This window comes from Cryptotermes secundus, unplaced genomic scaffold (genome assembly GCF_002891405.2).
Source record: "Cryptotermes secundus unplaced genomic scaffold, Csec_1.0 scaffold192, whole genome shotgun sequence".
Lineage (NCBI taxonomy): Eukaryota > Metazoa > Arthropoda > Insecta > Blattodea > Kalotermitidae > Cryptotermes > Cryptotermes secundus.
Window position 1 is genome coordinate 71,709 of NW_019721004.1, and position 25,095 is coordinate 96,803.

The 25,095-nt window shown below is 37.8% G+C and overlaps 1 protein-coding gene across 1 annotated transcript; it reads left to right on the forward strand.

Moving 5' to 3' along the window:
* Positions 1–687: 687 nt before the first annotated feature.
* LOC111874761 (neuroblastoma-amplified sequence) lies at positions 688–24,765 on the forward strand (the record flags this gene model as incomplete). The annotated part of the gene is given in 9 exon segments (XM_023870535.2): positions 688–878; positions 3,948–4,063; positions 6,320–6,453; positions 9,276–9,409; positions 13,115–13,206; positions 15,292–15,493; positions 17,398–17,553; positions 18,199–18,296; positions 24,630–24,765. Coding segments are annotated over 9 exon segments (1,173 nt in total), but the record flags the coding sequence as incomplete, so codon positions are not given.
* Positions 24,766–25,095: the final 330 nt, after the last annotated feature.

The window sequence follows — 25,095 nt, forward strand, 5'->3', positions numbered from 1 at the left end:
CCTGACTCGTCATTTGCATTCTTATGCTTTATTGATGAGGAGGTTCTTGATGTCATCCAGGGTTTGTTCGTGGCTTGCTGTGTTTTCACTGTAAAAACAACACAGCAAGATAGACAGGCGGCACAAAATCTGCCCCATACAAGAAGGACGATAGGAGTACGGACACGAGCCTATGTGGTTAAACAAAAATTAACTATTGACAATAAAGGTTTTTTAAATAACATCTAGAAACTTTTAAAAACTTTACAACACCAGGAAGCTGCTGTGATTGTGAAACGTTCGACTTTATGCGTACTGTGCATTATAGGACATAGTGCATATATTTTAAATCAAAACACCTATTGTGATGGTAGTTTCCAGTTTGTAATGATGTTCCCTCTGAAGAAGGTCCATAAGGACCGAAACATGTAAGGGAGATAAGTTTTAACGTAGTAAACTGGACGGAATGGTTTGTATTATAATTGTTGGTGTGACGGACCAGAATGAAACAAATCAAATTCTTCTAACGCTTCAGCTTTCAGGATGTCTAATGTCGTTATTTAATATTTTGTGGAGAATATCCACTGCTTATGTTCTTTTGTCTGTCAGAGCCCATGTTCCAGTTGTGCACTGTATTTAAAAGTAGCCTTGGAGAAATTACTTACGTGCGCATGAACGCGTTTGACAGGCGTGGTAGAGTGGTAGACTCCGAAGGCTCCGAAGTTTGTTTGTGTTCGCCGTAGGGTGCATACACATATGTTCGTTCTTGCGTAGTAGGATTTGTAATCTGAATTATGTTAGGAAATAATGACGGCGACGGCTCCCAAGATGTTTCTGATTGTTGTATACTATATGAACTTTTGATGTATTGTGAATGGATGCAAGATCCAGAGTTGCTGGTAATTCGTTTCATATGTTAACTATGAAATTGAGGTTAGAAATATGTAAGAGGATTGTTGCGGAAACATAAAGCCACTCTTTGTTTGGCAGGGTGGGGATTTGCTTACTGCTCATGAATACGCAACAGGAGTGTTGAATTTGAAGTAATCACATTGGTAGTTATGAGGATTTCTGTGTTATGGAATATAACCCTTTATAGTTCGTTTAAAATCAGCCGACGTTACGGAGCAACGTGTCCACCTTGAGGGTCGAAAGATACGCCAAACAAGAAAACTGCACGAAACACGTAGTAATTAGGCAACATGTACGCCTGAAACTTTGGCTGATTTTCATTGGACCACATGGCATTATATTCCGAGAGGTAAAACTCTTTAATGCAATAGGAAGTTTTCTGTTTTGAATGAGGGTTGGAATGGTTATATTGTTCGTATTGTGCCATGGGAACCATCTGTTTTGAGACCAGCGCCTGGAAAATGTGCAGTCCAGCAATTTTGGCTGTAGAACACTATAGGCTCTTCAGAGATAGGCCAGACTTCATGTTCATGATCAGTGAATTTATCTTGCATAACTTTTAAAGCCATACCAGATGTAGAAAATTTAACATTATAGCTGATAAAAGTATGATCAAGTCAAGGAGGATGAGGTGGGCAGGGCATGTAGCACGAATGGGGGGACGAGGAATGCGTATCAGATATTTGTGGGAAAGCCAGAAGGAAGGAGACCACTGGGAAGACCAAGGCGTAGGTGGGTGAACAATATTAAAATGGGATGGTTTGGATTGGATTGATCTGGCTCAGGATAGGAACCAGTGGAGGGCTCTTGTGAACACGGTATTGAACCTTCGGGTTCCATAAAATACTGGGAAATTCTTGAGTAGCTGCAGAATTGGCTTCCTTCAAAAGGGCTCAGCTCCATAAGTAAGTAAGTAGGATGATAAAAGTATAAGAGCATTGGCATGGAGCGATAGCAGCAGCTTCCTCCCAGAGCTCCATCCACCTTTACTGTAATTATACAGTCTTACTACATGAAAGGAAGCAGTAAATCCTACTTTTATTTTATTTGAATTTTTTATATTTAGTAATACATTTGTCCTTTAATAGAGATTAATGACACACACAAACAGAATTTCTGTGACACATTGATTCTGTGGTTGATCATTTAGTTAATTTGTGTATTTGTAAAATCTAGATAAATATTGTGACATGTCAGCTGAAAGGCAAGAATAATGGAACCAGAAAAAATTGTCTGCTGCTAGGTAATAGCTCAGTAAACATGTATTGTGGTGACGGATGCATATATGACAATAGAGGAGCTGTTGGAAGTGGTGTTATCAATGCAGTTGGTCCTGAGGCTATATAAAGAGGACCAAAGGAACAAGTTAGTTAGGAGAACCACCTTGTTCCAGGGGGATATAAATATGGATCTGTGATGGAATCTTTTATAAGCTACAGGGTGCTACTATAATGAAGTTTGGAAACCATTGCATTAGTTTATGTAAGTTACAAGAAAGAACTTGGAATGTAAATTGCTGTATTAAATTACATTATATTTTATATCAATCTGTCATTACTTTCTGGAATCGTGGTTTAGTAAAAATACAATTTGTGCAGAGTGTATGTTGGGGATGATCTGTACATGGGCTATGTTGAACAGACTCTATACCATAAGATCTGCTTATAATGGAATTGCGAGGAACCTGAACATTTATCTTTTTTTCAGGTGGGTTTTCATTATTATGGGTACATTCCACATGTATATATAATCTGAGTCACAGGCCAGAAATTCATGTTATGTAGTATGTACCCCACACGATTACTGAGCAGCACACCTTTTTGTTTTCCTTCCTCCAGTCAGGTTCGCTCAAGTGGTAACAATTCTAACTTGTATTCACGACGTGCCCGGTTTGAATCTCAGCTGGGATGCAGACTGTCCCGATCATGATTTTTTTGGCAGGGAGGTGTCCTTCTGTTCCTCTGTTCTGTTCCTATAATACCTTAATTTAGGCCATGCTCACTTCTCTCTGTATTGTCTCAAATTCATTTTCACTGTCATCTGATCATTTTATGCTATTTAATCTTAGTTTTTGTTAGCATCATGAAATTTGTTTACTTTTCCTGCTAATAAGTTTCATTCTACACGTACCCTGCTTATTTATCGTAATTCCAAGTCTAGATTTTAATTTTAGTTTTGTTCTCAGACTAATTCTAGGAAGATCAGTATAGAGCAAAATTACATTAACAGAATGAAATGAATATTTATGTAGACTATTTCTTTGATTAGACTCTTTCCTTTTAAGTATTTGTTTTTAATACCCATTTCCACAGTAAACCATGATTATTTATTATAGGGAATTTTATACTGTTTTTATCTATATAGTCTTAGGATCAGAAGCATTTTCTGATAGAAGTAGGTTTCCATTTATCACGGTTCCACTCTAGAGGGATGCTAATGTACCTGTAATTGCCAACATTTGTGCATCTTGGTGTATATATTCAGGTGAAACAGTTGCATAGGTTTTGTATAGTATCAAGTAAATGGTGAATGATGAGTTGGAAGCAAGTGGTAATTGCATATTGTAAGACATTATTCCAGCATTTGTCTGGAGGGCCTGAGGAAGACTCTTGTACTTCATGAACTTGTATCTGAGATCTCCGGACTATGAAGCAGGAATGCTGTTGAGTACATTTGTATGAAGACAGACATGTGATTATTTTCACAAAGCTTTTCTTTAATTCTTGTTCGACTTTTGACTTGCTGTGTTCCTGTTGAACAGTTTTGTTGTCTGGGATATAATGCCATTAGTCTGTTGAAAGTCAGCTAGTGTTTTGTAGGAACATGTGAGCTCCATCTTGAGGGTTGAAGAATAAGTCACACAAGAAACCAGCATATAGCCGGTAGCAAGCAGAGCTTGGCTTATTCTTTGACCATGAATTTGGAGGCAACATGTTCCTCTGAAGCTTCAGTTGGCTATCAGTAGACTACATGGTATTATATCTCAGAAGATATAACTCTTCATAACCACTGCTGTGAGGACTTAAAATCATACATATGTTCTTTTTTCTTTACAGAAATGCCCTAGACCTGGTGACACTCAATTTTTTTCTGGAAGTACACATAAAAACCCTGCTAAATACATTTGGAAGTTTTTCAGCAATAGAGAGTCGGTGTGTGGTGAAGTACAGAGGTGAGGATTTGTAGAATAGATGACAGTTACTCATTTTATAAATAAATTCTCTTGCCTTAATGTAACCTAAAGATTTGTCACGGTATTCACATTCAGAAGAGAACCACAGAACAGAAGACCACTCTGTGACCTGATTCACTTGTAGCCAGTCCGCATCTTCACATTCTGTTTCTCTGATATAAAATGTAATATTCTTCCATCTTTGCATTTTTTTTTCCCCAGAAGGTCTCTTCCCTTCAGATTTTCTGACCATAATCTCAAGTGCATTTCTCATTTTCTTCATGTAATGTCCCATCCTTGTTGTGCTTGATTTAATATAATAAGTTAATTTTCGCTTCAATAATTATTTTGTTGGAGACCTGTAATGAATTGTAAGTCAGTTTAAATGTGTGTCCATAACCATCTGAAAAAAATCGATTGTGTATGGTCCTGCAATTGTGAATGTTAGACATAGGTGTAAGGTAAGAAAAAGGTAAAGCTATCCATGTAACTGGTTGTGAAGGCCCATAGTGTTCTGGGATGTCAAGGCTCCCACATCTTCTAGACCAAGGGTCTCCAAACTACGGACCATGGGCCACATACAGCCCGCAAAAGAATTATGCAGAAATGCGCCAATTGAACTAATTTCAAGTGAGTACTGGTAAATGTGATTCCGAGCTTATTGATCTGACATATTATACTGCAGTTCGATGGCTTAGCTGTGGAAAGGTTCTTTCACGCTTGTTTCAGCTCAGGAATGAAATTGATATATTCCTTACTGAGAAAAACCATCACGAACCACTTTTATCATATACCGAGTAGCTTTGGAAATTAGCATTTTTTGCTGATCTGGTGAACTGTATGAACCATTTGTATTTAAAGTTGCAGGGTGAAAGTAACTTGGTCTGTGATTTATTTGCACTTATCATGGCATTTAGAGCAAAGTTGATACTTCTGGAAAGGCAAGTGAAAAATTGTAACTTCGTTCATATGCTATACTGTGCAGAGTTGCATAAAAAGGGTGAAGCAGAATTTGCTTCCTCATTTGCAAATTTAGTCATTTTAGATTTGAAGAACAATTTCAGAAGCGATTTGCTGATTTGGATTCCAGTGCTCAGGAAATTAGATTGTTTCAAAATCTGTTTGACTGTGATGCTGCAGATGTCTCAAGTCAAATTCAAATGGAAATTATTGAACTTCAGGAAAATTATCATATTAAAGACAAATACAAGGAAGGAAATTTCATCGAATTTTATAAATTTCTGAACTCTGAGCAATTTCCAAATTTAAAGAAATTTGCTTGTAAATTTATCTCCATTTTTGGGACGACATATCTGTGTGAACAAACTTTTTCCCAGATGAAGTACATCAAGTCGAAATACAGGGCAAATTTATCCGATGAACTTTTAAAGTCGCTACTTGTGATTAGCGTTTCAAAATTTGAACCTCAATTTAATCAGATTTTAAGAATGCAAAAAGAGTTCCATCATTCACATTAATTGTTTTATTATAATTTGTGATGAAAATATGAGCATTTGCTGCTACTGTCTGTTGTCATTAATATACGATAATTTATTCTCACGTACTTTGTATTTAGTTTATGAAATTCTGTGCTTTCAATAAAACTCATATACCTAGAGTTATTAATTTCTCATTTTATCCGGCCCGTTGAAAGTGCTGAATTACCTAATGTGGCCCACAGTTCAAAAAGTTTGGAGACCCCTGTTCTAGACAGTCGGCTCACAGTTTGCGGTAAGGTTGTCAGGCTTACCAGGAAAATTCCTGGTATTCATTTCTGTTAGAGGCTGAGTCAACCGCAGGGCCATAGTCCAGCTCGAAGGATTAGGTAAATTGAAAAAAATCCAATTACCTCATCATTAATCAAACCTGCAACCTTCTGGCTTGTAGCCTAATGGCTTAACCAACTATGGCACCGTGTCCCCCAGACGTAGGTGTTATATTTTGAAAGAGCAGAAAGATGTGCTCCAGTGTAGAATACACAGCATTTCATGATATTTTATATTTTTTTCTATTCCACATTGATTTTTTCCTCATTTATTGTGGCTACAACTGTGTTATTGATAGAGATAATCAGCAGTAGAAACATAATATTGGGTAGAGGCATAAATTGTGATTTTGAAACAGTTATTTTATTAAATATCCACTGTATTGAAAACACTTAAAATAGCATTGCAAAATAGCATAGCATTGAGATGTTTATTTTATGGCATGTACACATCTGCTGTAATTTTAATTATGCTTCCTTATTGTCTTCAGACTTCTTCTGCAACAGCTTCCATGGCATTTTGCAGTAGGTGAAGGGGGCAAGGTGGTTGCCATACTGCAGGACACATTACTTGAAATCCGAACTTCCAGAGATGAGTACTCGTCTGTTGTTGGAATGGCTTCCAGTAAGTGACTTAAAATTGTATAAAATTATAACACCCATTGAGAATCAAAATAAAAGGGAACAAACCAAATTACAGTGGTTACAGAATCAAGCGAAATACAAATGGGGATAATCTGAACAATATAAGCATGAAGCCAGCAGGCATTTCAGGATTAAAAAGAGGGAATATTTGAAAGACAGAATTAATGAACTTGCAACAGACAGTGAAAACACATGATGATAAGCACCTTGGTCGAAACATGTAGTGAAGATCTTATGAACTTTTAAACTTAATAAATTTTATAAAACGTGTTGCACGTGAGACTGTAACTAATTGATGCTAAGTGAAAAGTGCAACAGCATGCTACAATATAATATTAAGAACAAGAACGTTAGAGACGTGTACAGAGGACTAAATGAATTGAAGAGGGGTTACCAACCTAGCAGTAACATATTGGAGGATGAGAATGGTGATCTGCTAGCAGATTCCCCCAACATTTTGAATAGTTGGAAGAACTACTTCTCTCAGATATTGAATGTACATAGGGTCAGTGATGTTAGGCAGACAGAAATCCATACAGCTGAGCCGTTAGTATCTGATCTTAGTCATTTTGAGGTTGTAAGTGTTATTGCAAAGTTTAAAAGGTATAAATCGCCAGGTAGTGATCAAATTCCAGCAGAACTGTTTCAATTTGGAGGTGAAACATTATTGTCTGAGATCCATAAACTACCTATTTCTATTTGGAATAAGGAAGAATTGCCTGATAAGTGGAAGGAGTCTATTATTGTACAGTTTACAAGAAGTGCAATAGAACTGAGTATAGTAATTATTGGGGGATGTCACTGCTATCAACTTTATACAAAAATTTTATCCAATAACCTTTTCTCGAAGTTAAATACATATATAGGTGAAATTATTGTGGATGATCAGTGAGGATTTTGACATAACAGATCAACCACTGAGCAAATTTTTTTGCATTTGTCAGATAGTGATACTATGAGACAGTACATCACCTATTGGTAGACTTCAAGAAAGCCTAGGATTCAGTTAGGAGAGAAGTTTTGTACAGTATTCTCATAGAGTTTGGGATACCCATGAAACTAGATAGGGTGGTAAAAATGTGTTTAAATGAAACATATAGTAAAGTCCATATAGGTAGACATTTGTCGATAAGTTTCCTTTCCGCAGTGATCTAAAATAGGGAGAGGTTTTATCACCATCACTTTTCAACTTTACTCTAGGATATGCTAATGTGAAGGTCCAGGAAAACCAGGTTGGACTGAAATTAAACGGGACACATCAGCTGCTGGTCTATGCTGATGATGTGAAGCTACTGAGAGATAGCATAAATACCATCAAGAAAAAGACATACAGTCAACTCTCGATTATCCGGGCTAATGGTGGGGATGGAANTTGACATTAGTTAGGAGGTTGGTCTAGTAATAAACAAAGAGAAAACCAAGTATATGTTGCTGTCTTGTCACCAGAATGCAGTGCAAAATCATGACATAAAGACAGATGTTATGAAAATATGGCACAGTTCATATATTTTGGAACAAAAATAACAATCAAACCTTTATTCAAGAGGAAATTAAGAGGAGATTGAATTTGGGTATTGCTTGCTACCATTCAGTCTAGAACCTTTTGTCTTTTTGTCAGCTGGCAAAAAAACATAGAAATTACAATATACAAAACTAATTTTGCCTGTGGTTCTGTATGGATGTAAAGTTTGGTCTCTGTCATTAGGGGAGGAAAATAGACTGAGGGTATTTGAGAATAGGGTGCTGAGGAAAATATTTCAGCCAAAGAGGGTTGAGGTGACGAGGGTTGGAGAAACTGCATAATGTGGAGCTTCATAACTTGAATTCTTCACCAAGTATAATAAGAATGATCAAGAGTCGAGGTTTTCACAGCAGTGACTATGAAGAATGGTGCCTTCTGGGATATGGTGCTGTGTAGATCTAGTGTAAACCGATGATTTGGAGGAACATATCGCCTCCATCTTCAGGGTAGAAAAATCTGCAGCAGCCACCTGCTCACACTTGTTCTTCTCTTGTGGATTTTTCTGCCCTGAAGTTGGAAGTGATACACTCCTCTGAAACGTCAGTTTACACTAGATCTACATGGTGCTACATCTCTTAGACGGCATTCTTCATAAAATGATCAAGTCAAGGAGGATGAGATGTGCAGGACCTATATCATGAATAGGGGCAAGAGGAATTCATGTAGGATGTTGGTGGGAAGTCAAAAAGGAAAGAGACCATTAGGAAGATCAAGATTTAGGTGGGTGGGCAATAAGGAAATGGATCTTTGAAAGATAGGATGTGGTGATATGGACTGGATTGATCTGGCTCAGGATAGGAACCAGTGGGAGACTTTTGTGAAAATGGTAGTAAAGCTTCAGGTTCCATAAAATTTTGGGAAATTCTTGAGTAACTGCACAACTGGCAGCTTCTGAAGAAGGGCTCAGCTCCATGGAGTTGGTTGGATTGAGAACTGAAAGGGAATGCTACTCATTAGTAATATAAGTTTGCTTATTATTTACTTCTGCTTTCTTCCATATATCTTTCCAGTCATATGTGTTATCAAATAATTCTGTAAGGCCAAGGAAAAATGCCATCTCCCACAAATAAGAGACATAAACAGTCTTTTGTAAACCACCCTCTGCATATAGCATACTGTACTTGCATTATTTCTGTATTGTTCATCTTATCACAAAATTTTTCTTTTTTGTACTTGCCACAATATTTTGGTTTATGTCCATTCTTTCTCCATTAATATCACTCCAGATATTGCATTTCACATCCACACAGTATGCAGTTTGTATTTTCTATGATTGGTAGTTGCAAAGGATGCCAGTCCACAGTTACGGAAGCTGACATGGAGTCCAGATTCTAGTATGCTTGCTGTTGCCCATAGTAATGGAGTTGTATCTTTCTATGACCTTCTTGGCAGCAATGTTTTCAACATTTATCCAGTAAGTATATTTAAGCATCTTAACTCTTTGACTGGTGCGAAGGGTATTTAAATCCCACCCCTGTCCTAGCAGGCCCTTTAAACCTTATGTCGCTAAAATGCATGTAGTTACTTTTTCCTAAACAACTTCAACAAAAATTGGTTTTTAAAAACGAAATTTTCAGGAACTAATTAAAAGACAATATTTTATGCAATAAATGCCTTTCCATACCTCTTTATTGGTTTTTCTTCGTGTGATAAACATTGAAACCTGAAATTTTGCAGAGAGCCACACCACAGCCTGCACATATGACACTTGTTTCTTTTCTAATCTTGTGCTTAGCACTCACGCGACACTTTCTCAGGGCACCATTCTTCTTGTTACTGGGAGGAACATGGACCATTTTGTGAATTTTCAGGCCACCCTCTAGACGATTTACTGGCTCTTACACTGGTGGTATTTTCAAGGTCGAGGGCGGAGGCGTGACTGCACTCGAGTCTGACGCAATAGATTCGTCATCCACTTCATTCCTTGACTCTTCTCCCTCTCCACACTGTCTGTTTGGTTCAGTCATTTTTCTACACAGTCCAATATAAAATCTTTAAATTTGTAATTTCTCTTCTTGTATTTTTCGTTTGTTGTGTTCTTTTTGAATAGAATGAAACTATTCAACCGCAAAGACATGTTTTGTCCACACCATGGAGTGTGAAATAGGGGCCTAGTGGACAAATATTCTTCAATTTCAGGGCGTTTGTCGATTCCTGTCATGAACACAATTCCTAAGTATGTCCAGATTTCATCTGATGTGACATAATTGTAATTGTGTTTTCGAGAGTGAGGAGCTAACTCATGTGTGTTGAAGTGCTGGTGAGCATAGCGATTGGTTTCAGTTGTGATGTGATTTACCAAGTCGTCATCCAGAAAAAATTTTAATCCATGAAAAGGGATGCATTTTAAGTGTTATATTAATTTTGAACCCGAAACTACTAGCAAATAGAACTATTGTTGGTACAATGTCTCCGTACGTTCATGAGATGGGCGTGTCAGGCACCGCACTCGTGGTAGCTAAATGTCCATGATTACTGTCTTGTGGATCACTGTCTATCACTGTATTATTGTCACTATCAACTTTATCTAATTCAGGAATCATTATTTCATCATCACTATCATCATCAGCACAAATCTCCTTCACAACACTTTCCAGCTGGTCTGTAGGAACACGCCGACACTTGCTGCGAGAAGCCATGGTGAAACTGAATGAATGTTAAATAATTTCTGACCTTTTCCTTCTCAGAGGGTTCTGACAGTAATATAGACCCCCACAAAGTTTACAAGGGTTCTTTACAAACGTGCACAAAAACTATCATATGTATGTCTTTGGTTAATGAGTGCCAAGAGAGCAAAGAAGGTAAGAGATTGTCAAAGCGTTAAAACACGCCAACGCCAGGGAACGGCTGGCATCGTCCGGGCGTTAAAACACGCCCGCGCCAGTCAAAGAGTTAACTTGATAGGCCAGTAGGCTCCAATTACTTATGCTAATGGATATGAAAATTGATGGTGGTAATTATAGGCAGTCAGTCTGAAAATAATGTATAATTTGCTTTGGAATTATGGTTAGTACTTTCTTATAATTTTTTAATAACAATAATTATATTTAATTATGCAGTAGCATAGTGGTTGAGGCACTATGCTACAAACTTGAAGGTCGCGGGTTCAAGTCCCGATGAGGTCATTGGATTTTTTTCAATTGACCTAATCCTTCCAACTGCACTATGACCCTGGGGGTCGACTCACCATCTAACAGAAATGAGTACTAGGAATTAATTAGTTAATTTTCTTGGAGAGTAAAGCACTGCCAGCATGTAAGGCTGACAACCTTACCACTGACAACCGAAACGTCGGTTAACACCACATATACACGGTGCCAAATCCCAGAAGACTGCTTTCTTTATATATCACATATTTACTCCTATGAGATTACTGTAACCTCAGGTGGAATAAGATGTAGAAAGTGGACACCAATTAGAAGAAGACCAGCCCCTCCTTCTTATCATTAAGGAGGACCAACGAAGAGAGGAAAAAAAAGCAAAAGTCTAGACACTAAACCAAAATATGGCCATGGGTCCCAGCGGGGCCCGATGCCAGGAGTTACTGTGCTGGCTGATTGCCGGCAATATGCTTGTTCTGCTCTGCTCTGCTCTGCTCTGTTAATGGCTGCTTCAAACAGAAAAAGTTCCTGGTGCTGCTTGATACGAGGCTAAATGGGTCGAGCCAGCCAGAATGTTGTGAGAGAAAGAAAAAAGCTCTTGTTAATTAATTAAATTAATTTAGTGTAGTCTCCAGTTAACTCTAAATTAATCACTTAATATATGTGGTGCAATCCAAAAGTTCCCGAAATCTGTATAAATAAAAACTATTACATCTTACCTAGATCTTATTCTGCACCATCACCTTCAAAGTAATCCCCTTGGGAGCGCATACACCGATCCCAGCGTTTCTGCCACTTTTCAAATGCATCCTGGAAGTCTTTCTTTGATAGGGTGTTTAGTACCTTCTGCATTTCTGCTTGAATTTCCTCAACTGTATCAAATCTTCGCCCCTTCAACTTGATTTTCATCTTGGGGAAGAGAAAGAAGTCGCATGGAGCTAAGTCTGGTGAGTACGGTGGGTGGGGAACAATTGCCATCTTGTTTTTAGCCAAAAATTCCTGCACAATGTAAGCCGTATGTGGTCGTGCGTTGTCATGGTGGAGTACCCAGTCATTGATGTGCCACTTCTTTGGACGTGTTCTCCTCATGTTGTCCCTCAAACGCCTTAGAACATCGTGATAGGACTCTTTATTGACTGTCTGACCAGGAGGGACGAACTCCTTATGAACAATCCCGTCCATATAAAAAAAAACAGATCAACGTGGACTTAATGTTGCTCTTGACTTGTCGAGCTTTTTTTGGCCGAGGTGAAGAAGGGCTCTTCCATTTCGACGATTGTTGCTTGCTTTCAGGGTCGTAGCCATAAATCCAACTTTCGTCACCAGTGACAACCTTCGAAAGAAAGTTTGGATCCTCTTGAAGCTGTTGCTGAAGTTCCCTGCAGACTTCCAAGCTATGCTGCTTCTGTTCATTTCGCAGCAGTCGTGGCACAAACTTCGCTGCAATCCTCCTCATGTTCACTTCCTCTCACAGAATTCATTGACATGTACCATAACTTAGTCCCAAGGTGTTACAGAGGTCTTGGATGGTTAGTCTACAATCTTGCAGAATCAGATCCCTAACTTTCGCGACATTTTCTGGTGTTTTGCCCGTTGACGGCCATCCCGAGTGATTGTCATCATCAGTCAATGTTTGGCCATTTTTAAAACGCTTATTCCAGTTGTAAGTTTGTGTCTGGCCTAAACTGTTTTCACCAAAAGCTTGCTTCAACATTTGGTGCGTTTCTGCAGCTGTTTTTTCAAGTTTGAAACAAAACTTTGTACAGACACGGTGCTCTCTAAGGTCAGCCATCGCAAAACCGCAAACTCACGGAAACACAACAATTGAAATACATTCACCAACAATAAACCCAACCACTCAACTCGACGCCGCTTGCACACTGATTCAAGAAGGATGTGTGAGGAAACACCTAGCGGTATTTCAATGTACTCATAACTATTCGCGTGCAAAATTCAAATTTTGGAAACTTTTTGATTGTCCCACGTACATAAATGTGTATTTTTGTTCAATGTTTCAGCCAAAATTTCAAGAAAATAGTCAGTTTGTGGATAAAAGGAATGCCCTTGTCTTCATTGGCTTTCTTCAGTCCAGAAGAAAAAGCCCAAAATGGTATGTAGTGTTGTTTTTACTATTTTCTCATAACAATTATAAGTGTTCCAACTGGGTCCACTTGGCACGGCGGCCACTGATTGGCCCATTGTAGGCTGCCCCAGGTGATTATGATGATGGAGAATTTGGTGGAATGAATATTGACAGGGGAAACTGAAGTACTCGGAGAAATCCCGCCTCAGCGCCACTTTGTCCACCACAAATCCCACTCGACCAGACCCTGGATCGAACCTGGGCCCCCACGGTGGGAAGTGAGCGACTAACCACTTGAGCTATGGCACGGCCTATTATAAGTGTTAGTCTAGTCATGCAGATGTCTTTTTAAACCACATAGTTTCTAATCTGATCAAAATGTATGCCAAAGGGGAGTTTCATTCACTCTCTCACTGTCTGACTCACCCACTCAACTATCTGTGTCTTCACCCACCCATATTTTCAGTGTGTTCAGTACATACAGTTTCGTAAGTGCACCTCTTTGCTTCACCTCATCTGTCTACACATAACAACTTGAGAACTAACAACTTCACTTTGGATAAATTTGATATATGGCGAATTTTACTAAAATCTGTTGGTACATTCCAGTTTTGGTTAAAGTCAGACAAAAGTAATAACATAAATTGTTCCATGCAGTGAAGTGTACCTCACTAAGTATTTGCCGGAGCAAAAATATGTTTTGAACAGAAGAATGTAACACATTTTTTGCCCAATATATGTTTTCCATAAGCCTTATTTATTTTTAGATAATTAAACATAATAATAAAGTGGATGCACCAGAATCATTATGCTGTGCTTACATTTCCTGACTTGTTTTTTCTGTACTGTGTTGAATAGCTCAAATTCCTGCTTAGGTCTTACAGTTTAATAGCTAGAAGGTTAATATTCTCAGCTATACTGTGTTTATCTTGTTTTGTACAGAGTAGGAGGAAGATAATTATTAAGCTGCAAGAGACTTCATTTTTGTTTTATTTATTTTTGAATATTTGATTGTAGATTATGGGGGGACATTTGATAATGATAATGCATTTCAGCAGTATTGTTAGTATATAATAGCGTAAAGTGGGGTAAACAAATAGGATTAAATAAATGGATGTCATCAGTTTACAGTGGCTCATTGTTGATGCGTGAGTCTGGATTTTGTAGACATACTTACTGATTGCTGAGAAATATTTTGCATTGATATTGTTCTAGTAATGGATGCAAGATTTAATCCTTTTGAAATGAAGCATATTTGGTGAAGTCCATCTACCACATGAAGTGGTAGGAAACTTTAGGGAAGAAAAGTCCTGTAGAAGAATGGTCGAAGTTCCCGCTGCCATATGAATAGCAGAAGTGTATTGAAAATAGAATCTAGTAAATTTAGAATGAAACTGTAACCGTATACATTACTAACTGAGAGTGCCGCACCATTGTTCATATAATATATAGAGTATAGGTAAAAAAAGCTATCCCTGTAACAGGCTGAGGTCCATAGGGTTGTGAGATGTCATAGCTCCCACATTTACTAGACAGTCAGCTCACAGATGGCACTGTGGTTGCCAGCCTTACGTTCTCGCCGCTCTCCCCCCCCACAAAGGAAGATTCCTGGTACTCATTTTTGTTAGAGGCTGAGTTGACCCCAGGGCCATAGTGTGACTGGAAGGATTAGGTCAGTTGAAAAAATCCACCTCACCAGAACTTGATCCTGCGACCTTCTGGCTTGTAGCATTGTGCCTCAGCCAACTATACTACCGTGTTCCCAATGTATAGAGTATATGATTGTAAATTTAATTGTGAGTTTACTGCTGAAGAAAATGTGCCTGAAATTGGTTAGGAATTCTGTGCAACAGTGACTCTGATATTCTTGTAGCTGATGTTGGCCATAACAGTGGTCAATTTATATATACACGTGATTATATTAAAAAAAAATAAGCCAAAAATTATTTTCTTATACTTATTAATAAACCTGTTATAACTTGTACATAATTTCTGTGAGAGTGCAAATTTTTTCATTCCCTGTGTTTCATTTCACCCTATCACATCTCTCAAGATATTTTGCAGAACTGGAGAGAGTGCCAGTTATGATACATTTATTTTCTTATGTTCCAGGTCTGCTGAAATCATTCTAGTCGATTATCATGGAAATTTATATTGCTATTTGGTGTCTCCAACTGATGGGTATCAGCAGAGTCATGCATTCTCATTTGCACAACATTATCGACAAGGAGTGCTTGCTGTTGCTTACCACCAGTCACATAACATGCTGTTTGTTGCCGGCCCAATGGTGATGAAGAATTCTGATTCCTTAAAGGTACTGGCAGACTTTAGTGTTACTGAAATTTGAAGAAATTGGAGTGTAGAAGTTGTTCTTTTCACTAAGACAGTAGAACATATGTAGAGTGTGTTTGCAAGCAAAATACTGAGGAGAATATCTCAATATAAAAGAAATGAAGTAATGTGAAAATGGAGAAAATTATGTAATAAGTTTCATATTTCATATGTGTAGTTATGCCTTTTGTTTTTGTTCATGAGAGCCTGCTGTCAGTGACCTCAGATCTCATATTACTTTTTTACTAGGACTTGTGAGAAAAATCCTGGCTAAAAGCCTCTATAAATCAAAGTCTCAGATGGTGACAGTCAGAAGCCGTTGCAAGTCTTTCATGTGAGGAAGCATCACTTCAGTCTTATCGCATAGAATGGGAATGTATGCCTGCAGCTTGCTTTGCATATTGTTTCTGAATTCTGGTGCTTGAATGAATAGATTAGATTTGAGCTAACAGGACTGTTTCTAGGGTGCTTGGTGGGTGAATTACAAGAGGTTTCTTAAGTCAGATGGTACACATGGAAGTATGCAGCTTTGCTGATATACTTTCATTGGTAGCATCAGATTTCTAGTTTGCTTTCTGGCTCCTGTTGAAATAGAACACATTTTGTCACCCAACTGATTGGTCTTATGAATGTACAAGTTTTGCAAAATGTGAAGAATGTAATAAATTTTTGACAGTTAATTGCAAAAGTTTTTATAAAATGAAAGGAAAGGTAACTTGTGTAAATTAAGTATTGAAGCTCCCCACAAGATTTATGATGCTGTAGTCATTCATGATAAATATTGTAACGTGTTTAGTCACTGAAGACGCTGTTCAGATTGTTAATTGGTTTATTTAACAACCTACAAGTCTTGGCTACAATTAAGTATAACACTGTTACAGGTTTACACACTTTAGAACCCTACACACAATAGCGCAATGCGTCACAATATATATCTACACAGATAAACTTCTAGGCAGGAAATATGAACCCAGACCGTATTACTGTTATTTATGTAGTTACAGGTTTATAAAATTATGTTACTGTAAGCTTTGTCAGATTATAAGAACAGTAATAATTTTATTTATTAATATTTCACTGGTCATTAGTGTGTATTATTGAATCCATACTTCTTCCTCCATCTGTATTCCCTCCTTGGACCATATCTGTAAGCCTGTGTCTTCCAAAGCATGTTAATCTTGTAGCGGAATCCCCCTTTACTTCTGAGATCTAAGCCATGACATACATCAGAAGTTGAATCCTCATCTTGTATTTTACCCATCTATTCTGTATTATTAAATAAAGATGGAAGAACTAATATTAGGGTTCATTACCAGGATATTTGCATTATCTTTTATTTTTTTAGGCTCTCAAAATTGAGAGGGATGAGAGGGGTAAGGACTTGTAATATGCATGGGGTAGTAAGAAATTTAAACAACATATTTATAGGAAAACCTAAGAGAAGGAAGCAGTTTGGAAGACAGAAGGATATGGGAGAATATTATTAAACTGGAGTCTAGATAAGCAGGTTTCAAGCAATTGGATTGGATTGAATGAAATCAAAATCATGTCCATGGGTGACCAGTTGTCTCTGACATTTGTTTTGTTCAGCCCAGATGAAAGGGAAACAAGGATGTATGCAGAAGTTTGTGTAAGGATTCCTTGTGAAGAAAAGTCTGTGTGAAAGATCTGGGAAGGCAGTTGGAGGACAATATTAAAGTTGATTTTAGGGAAATAGTTTTATGAGGTTGTGAAGTGAATGGAACTGGCTCAAGGACATGTACAAGGTGAAACTGGTTTTAACTCTATTGAATCTTCTAATTCTGGTACCAGAATGTTAGTTATTTTACTTCTAAATGGAACACTTTTATTGATTCTTTTTGGTTAATTTGTGCCTTTACCATACAGGGCCATGGCAGTAGTATTGGTTTATCAGCGTGGCGACTGCTTAATGATCACCCGTACTACCGCCTGGCATTGTCAACAGATGAAGAGCAAGCAATATGGGAGGCCAAACAGAGTTGGTGGAAATGGGTTCCCTCACTGACATCAAATCCTAAACAAGTAATATTAGAAGATACTTCAGTTTTACAGTAAAGTATCCATATAGTTTCTTGGTGGGACCTGGGGTAGCTCAGTCAGTATAGTGACCAGACTGCTGTTTGGGAGGAGTAGAAATTCTTCCGTTTACCATGCTCAGATCGAATCTGAAGCACATTCAGTTCTCTGTGTAGTGGGTACTGGGAATGAAGTGGCTGGGACATGAAACCAATTGCTCATCCCATCTAGTGCTGAAATGAATTCACTTACATCTCCATATTATTGTCCTTATTTTATGTTTATGATTCACTGATATGTTATTTGGAACCAAAAAAGTAAGCTTCATATGTCTGTCCATCTGTCACATGCTTAAATAAAGGTTTTCATTAGAAACAGGTAAGTTCTTAGGAAGAGATTTTCTTTTAACTGTAGAAACAACATGAAAGATATTAATTTGTTTGTTTTTTTAATTGTTTCATTGTATAGTGCATTTTTATGGCAGAAATAAGTGCATGGTTTGTAGTGAAAATGTTAGTGACACCACTACGTTCAACTTCAGTAAATGATCAACAAACTGTGGTTTAAATACATTACTGTATAGATATAATGGAGAATAGTTTTGTCAAAAATGTAGGTTAATAATTATTTGTTATGTCTTTTAACATCTAGAGTGCTGTATTCAAGATGCAGGTTTCTCCAACAGGCAAACTTCTTGCTTGTCTTCATTCGTGTGGCAGCATTTCATTATGGCACCTACCAGCAATTCGGTAAGATATAATATGCAAGTGTCATCACCTGCTTACTTTCATGTCTTAAAGTAGAGAAATTGGCATGCAAGGTTATGGCTGTCTGCCTCTGTATCCCCTTTTCCACTTTCTGAACCAGTGGACCATTTTTCATAACTTTTTTTCTGAGCTTTACACAACTGGAGGTCACCCCAAGTTTCTGTTTCTTAATATCCTACAATCAGTAGTGACAGCCTCATGGATGTGTGAACTTCCGAGGTGGAAGTAATACTGTTGCCAGTGATGTGTGGTAATGGATTTAAAAAAAAATAAAATGTGGCAGCCATGGAAAAATTGTTCCAAGTTTTCAGCATAATGTTGATAGCTAATGGATCATTGGAGCTGAGGATATGAAGTTTTGTATGTAGATAAATTGTAATCATTCATATAAATTGCATGTGATGTATATAAGTCAAGAGCTACAAACATGATGGTAGTGGAAAGTTAAACTTTTAGGCAGTTTGCAACAAATATAACATAGGCAGAATCTGTATTTAAAGTTATTTGAAAAATGCTGTTACTCCTGCTGCTGCTGCTGCCACTTCTGCCACCATAATTCAGTTCTTTATTTATGTGCTTGCTCAACAGTAGAAGAGAAATTATAAACTAAGCATGAGCAAAAGAAGGAAACAAAACAAACACAATGAAAGACAAAAAGAAGGCAAATTGCATCATATTGCCAATAAAAGTTAAATTAAGTTAACTTTTTACAGTGTGTGACAACAGCCAAAAGCCAATTATGGGTAAGCACTGGAAAAGGAAAAATACATTAATACAGAAGATGTGATGAGATATAAACAAAAAAGAAGAGAAAATATGCAAACAACATTATACTGATTAACTAAATAATGTAAATAAGAATGAACATAAATTACATTATATATTATATTTATTATTATTAAGAGATTTAATAATGTCAGTTAAAGAAAATAACTCTGTTAAAAAGATATTGAAGTATCTGGAGACAACATATACCACAGGGAAACATCTGGCTGAGGAATAGCAGTGGCAAACATCAGATGTAGAAAAGTCTCTGATTTGTATAGTAGGTACACATGAGCTAACAGTATCAACAATGGATGAGCAACTAAGTTTGTTTTTTAAAGTGGGAATTACAGGGTCAGGGAAGTGTAGACTGGACTGGAGTATTGGAAGATTCAGTCTAATATATCATCATATCCATTATTGCAAGAGCCAATAAGAAATCAACAATAACATAGGACTGCAAATTTTCTATGAATTCTTGCTAGTTTACATGAATCAGTGAAAGTGATGGAGTTCAGGTGACAGAAGAATACTGAAGTTTAGAACAGAATAGAGCTTTGTAGAGAATCATAAAATTATTGATAGTAAAAGAGGAAAATTTAATATAATGAATCAACCCTAGCATTTTTAAGCCTCATTAAAAATGTAATTTACAGGGCTGTGAAAGTAAAGCCTACAGTCTCATGCACTGGGAGCAGGTTACTAATTTGATACATAATTTGTAATTAAACTTGATATTGTTAGTTTTATGACTAAATTAAGTAAGTGTAGTTTTATCTGTATTCAGTTTTATATCACTATGAAGGCACTGTGTGCGCACAAGGTTTCTATCAAACTGAAGACCTTACAATGCTCAACATACATGATAACATGGTACATCTCAAGATCATTTGCAAACAACAGGTAGCTGGTATTATGAATGGATAATTGAATATCATTAATACAAATATTTGGTTCTGTATGGGTGTAAAAATTGGTGTCTGACATTAACTCTTTGACTGGCGCGGGCACGTTTTAATGCCCAGATGATGCCAGCCATTCCCTGGCGTTGGCGTGTTTTAGCACTTTGATAAACTCTTCTCTTCTTTGCTCTCTTGGCACTCATCAACCAAAGACATATATGTGATAGTTTTTGTGCATGGTTGTAAAAAACCTTTGTTAACTTTGTGGGGGTCTATATGAGGGGCGTTCAAGTTCTAAGGTCTCCGATTTTTTTTTCTCAGGACTGGGAGCAGATAGACACATGCAGTTTAGTTTAAAATACATGTGCACTCTTTGTGAATGTGTGACAGAGATGGCGGCACTGTACGGCACACAGATTTCTAGTGGTGTGGGAGAGAGTGAGGAGTGTTTTTGATACCTAAAATGGCGACGTTTTCGTTAAAGAACAGTGAGTAATCATTCGTTTTCTCCACTTGCGTGGTGCGATACCCATTAAAATTCGTCGCCAGTTGACTGAGACATGTGGTGATGGTGTCATGAATGTGAAAAATGTGCGCTTGTGGGTGCAACAGTTCGAAGAAGGCCGAACGTCGTGTGACAACGAACCAAAACAATCTTGGCCCTGCACCAGCCGGTCTGACAAAATGGTCGAGCGAGTTGAGAAAGTTGTTTTGGAGGATCGCCGATTGAGTATGGAAAACATCGCCTCCAGAGTTGGAATTTCCGGCGGATCTGTGCACACAATCCTACATGAAGACCTGTGAATGCAGAAAGTGTCCTCCAGGTGGGTGTCACAAATGCTGGCGGACGACCACAAAGCTGCGTGCATGGCAATTTGCCAGGCGATGTTGGCATGTGATGAAGGCATGAATGGGACTTTCTTTTCATCAATTGTGACAATGGATGAGACATTCACCGTGGTCACACATTCACCAGTTGTGCTGCTATTGCATCAGCAATTTTCCAGTAGTCAAAACAGTCTCCTACAGATGCGGTCGCTGCGGCCATGGAATCATGGCATCAACGTTGTGAAAAATGTATACGGCTGCAGGGAGATTACATTGAAAAGTGACAGAAGTTTCAAATTTTTTGTATGATTATTGTGTGAGAAAAAAAATCGGAGACCTAAGAACTTGAACGCACAACGTATTACTGTCAGAACCCTCCGAGAAGGAAAAGGTCAGAAAATATTTCACATTCATTCAGTTTCACCATGGCTTCTCACAGCAAGTGTCAGAGTGTTCCTACAGACCAGCTGGAAAATGTTGTGAATGAAATTTGTGCTGATGATGATAGTGGTGATGAAATGATTCCTGAATTGGATGAAGTTGATAGTGACAATAATACAGTGATAGACAATGATCCACAAGACAGTAATCATGAACAGTTACCTACCACGAGTGCGGTGCCTGACACACCCATCTCATGGACGTACGGAGACATTGTACCAACAATAGTTCCATTTACTAGTAGTTCTGGGATCAAAATTGATATAACACATAAAATGCACCCCTTTTCATGGATTAAAATTTTTCTGGATGACGACTTAGTAAATCACATCACAACTGAAACCAATTGCTATGCTTACCAGCACTTCAGCACACATGAGTTAGCTCCTTACTCTCGAGAACACAATTACAAATATGTCACACCAGATGAAATCTGGACATACTTAGGAATTGTGTTCATGACAGGAATCGACAAACGCCCTGAAATTGAAGAATATTGGTCTACTAGGCCCCTATTTCACACCATGGTATGGACAAAAGATGCCTTTGCGGCGATTCCAACAGATTTCAAAACGATGCATGACCAGCTGACTGTGAATATTGCCTGTATAAAGTTAGGCCAATTATAGACTCATTAGTGGGGAAATTTAGGAACGCATATATCCCTGAAAAGGAAATTGCAATAGATGAAGGAATGATCGCTTGGAAAGGACGTCTTATCTTCCGAGTATATAAACCTTAGAAGTATGGTATAGAGGCTTATCTTGTTTGTGAATCGACAGGTGGATATATTTGGAATTTTGAAATTTATTGCGGAAAATCAAGACCTATAAAGGAATTAGTTGTCGATCTGTTGGGGCCACAGCTTCTAGATAAAGGGTATCATCTCTACCAGGATAACTGTTACAACAGTGTAGAATTGTGTGAGACGTTATTACAGAGAAATACCTATGTGCGTGGAACCTTCAGAATGGACAGAGGAGCCCCTAGAGAACTAAAGGATGACGTAAAAAATTTGAAAAAAGGGGAATCTGTGTTTTCTAGGAAGGGGCAGGTTCTCCTACAGGTGTGGAGAGATAAAAGAGACATGAAACTTATCTCCACTCTTCACACAGCAAAAATCGTGGAATCTGCAAAAACGAATTGCAAAGGAGAAAAAATATGCAGACCCGAGGTAATTGGGGACTACAATAAACATATGAGAGGGGTTGACAGGGCTGATGAAATGCTCCATTTTTATCCTTGTTCCTGCAAAACTGTAAAGTGGACAAAGAAACTGGTGTTTTTCTTGTTGCAAATGGCAGCGTTGAATAGTTTCATTCTCTTCAAAAAGAACACAACAAACGAAAAATACAAGAAGAGAAATTACAAATTCGAAGAGTTTATGTTGGACTGTAGAAAAAATGACAGAACCAAAGAAACAGTGTGGAGAGGGAGAAGAGTCAAAGAATGAAGTGGATGACGAATCTATTGCTTCACACTCGAGTGCAGTCACGCCTCCGTCCGCGGCCTTGAAAAGACCACCAGTGAAAGACCCAGCAAATCGTCTAGAGGGAGGCCTGAAAATACATAAAATGGACCATGTTCCTCCCAGTAACAATAAGAAGAATGGTGCCATGAGAAAGTGTCGTGTGTGTGCTAAGCACAAGATTAGATTAGAAAAGAAACAAGTGTCATGTGTGCAAGCTGTGGTGTGGCTCTTTGCAAACTTTCATGTTTCAATGTTTATCACATGAAGAGAAACGACTAAGAAGATATGGAAAGACGTTTCTTGCATAAAATATTGTCTTTTTATTAGTTCCTGAAAATTTCGTTCTTAAAAAACCATTTTCTGTTGAAGTTATTTAGAAAAAAGTAAACACATGCATTTTAGCAACTTAAGGCTTAAAGGGCCTGCCAGGATGGGGGTGGGATTTAAATACCCTTCATGCCAGTCAAAGAGTTAAGGGAGAAACATAGACTGAGGCTGTTTGAGAACAGGCTGTTGAGGAGAATATTCGGACCAAGAGAGATGAAGTGACAGGAGGTTGGAGAAGACTGTATAATGAGGGGCTTCATAACTTGTACTCTTCTCCATGTATAATTAGAATGATCAAGTCAAGGAGGATGAGGTGGGCAGGGTATGTAGCACGAATGGGGGAGACAAATGCATATAGGATATTGGTGGGGAAAACCAGAAGGAAAGAGACCACTGGGAAGACCAAGGCGTAGGTGGGTGGACAATATTAAAATGGATCTTAGAGAGATAGGATGTGATGGTATGGATTTGGATTGATCTGGCACAGTATAGGGATGAGTGGAGGGCTCTTGTGAACATGGTAATGAACCTTCGGGTTCCATAAAATGCTGAGAAATTCTTGAGTAGCTGCAGAATTGGTGGCTCCTCCAGAAGGGCTCAGCTCCATGAGTAAGTAAGTAATACAAATATTAAATATTAATGGTAAAAGACGATGATGACAGCAGTAAAGAGGCCAGTTACAGGTAGGCACTGAAATAAAAAGAAGACATAAAAGTTACAGTAGTACAGTAGAAATACAGAAATAACTGCCTGTAATAATGTTATATTTTAGCGTCCTGTTGCACTGATTTAAGTCCATGATTTATTTTATCCGTCTTCCAGTGCATACATCCATCTATCCCCTCCTCTCACTCTCACTACATGTTTCGGCACTAATATGCCATCTTCAGGTGCTGATCCAATCCACGACAAACTAATTCATTGCATGCCTTGTCTTTACATACTAAAATAACTAAAATATATATTTATCATATATACTGACAAATGTCAAGTGTTAAAATACTAAAACTGTACAGCATATTTCTTTCCTACGTNAGATGGATGTATGCACTGGAAGACGGATAAAATAAATCATGAACTGCCTGTAAGATTAAAGCGGGGTCCAAATGAACAAAGAATTTAAAGGACTCTGAACCTAACAGAAGTATTTGTATGTAATGTGATGAGCGATTGGAGGGTTGAAAAATATCTGCGAGTGGTGTTCAGTCTTTGGTCAGTGTTACTGCAGATTACATTATACAATTCATACATTACAGTGTATAATAATAACAGCAAGTTGTAAGCAGTAATTTTTTTTTGGCTTGAATATGATTCAGTCTTACTGCCATTTGTGCATGATATGAAAATATTAGATCCATGAGCTAAATTGTTGTTTACTGTTAGATTATAAACTGGCCTAATTATTAGCATAAGAGTGGAAGGTTTAAAGGACTTAAGGCTTTATGAGTTCTGCCTAGAATGGCATGTGTATCATCTCATTTTTACATTTTGTTTTCACTTCATGGGAAAATGTGTAGAGAGAGTAGAGAACTGTTAAAAGGCTGCTGTGTTCATAGGACACTGACTGTGTTTCCTTCTCAGGCTGTACAAGTACTGGCCCTTGTTGGATCAACCACATTATAACGCACAAAATCCCCAGCATTCCAAGGGAAGTTACAGCCATGGCAGTGATAACAGTAGCTACCAACCAGTGGTTATCAATTGGTGGACTGACCAAGTAAGTCTTCTATTTTTTCTTCTTCTTGAATTGTTTGCATTAAGGTAAGGGTTCAGTTGATGGAAAGTCTTCAAATATTATATGCACGTTTTTTATCTTGTATCTCAATCCATACTTTCTCTGTCATTTTTAATACTGTCAGTCACTTTGATAAGCCATCTCAGTCTGTGTTTTGCCTTTCACTTGATTTTTAATTTCTTCTAGGCATTCTTTTTATATCCATTCTTTTCATGTGTTCAAAGGACTGTCATCTTTAACTTTAGGCATCTATAAACTCCTAGTTCCTCTCTGTCTTCTGTTTCTTTCCCTTTCTTTTATCTCTATAATTCT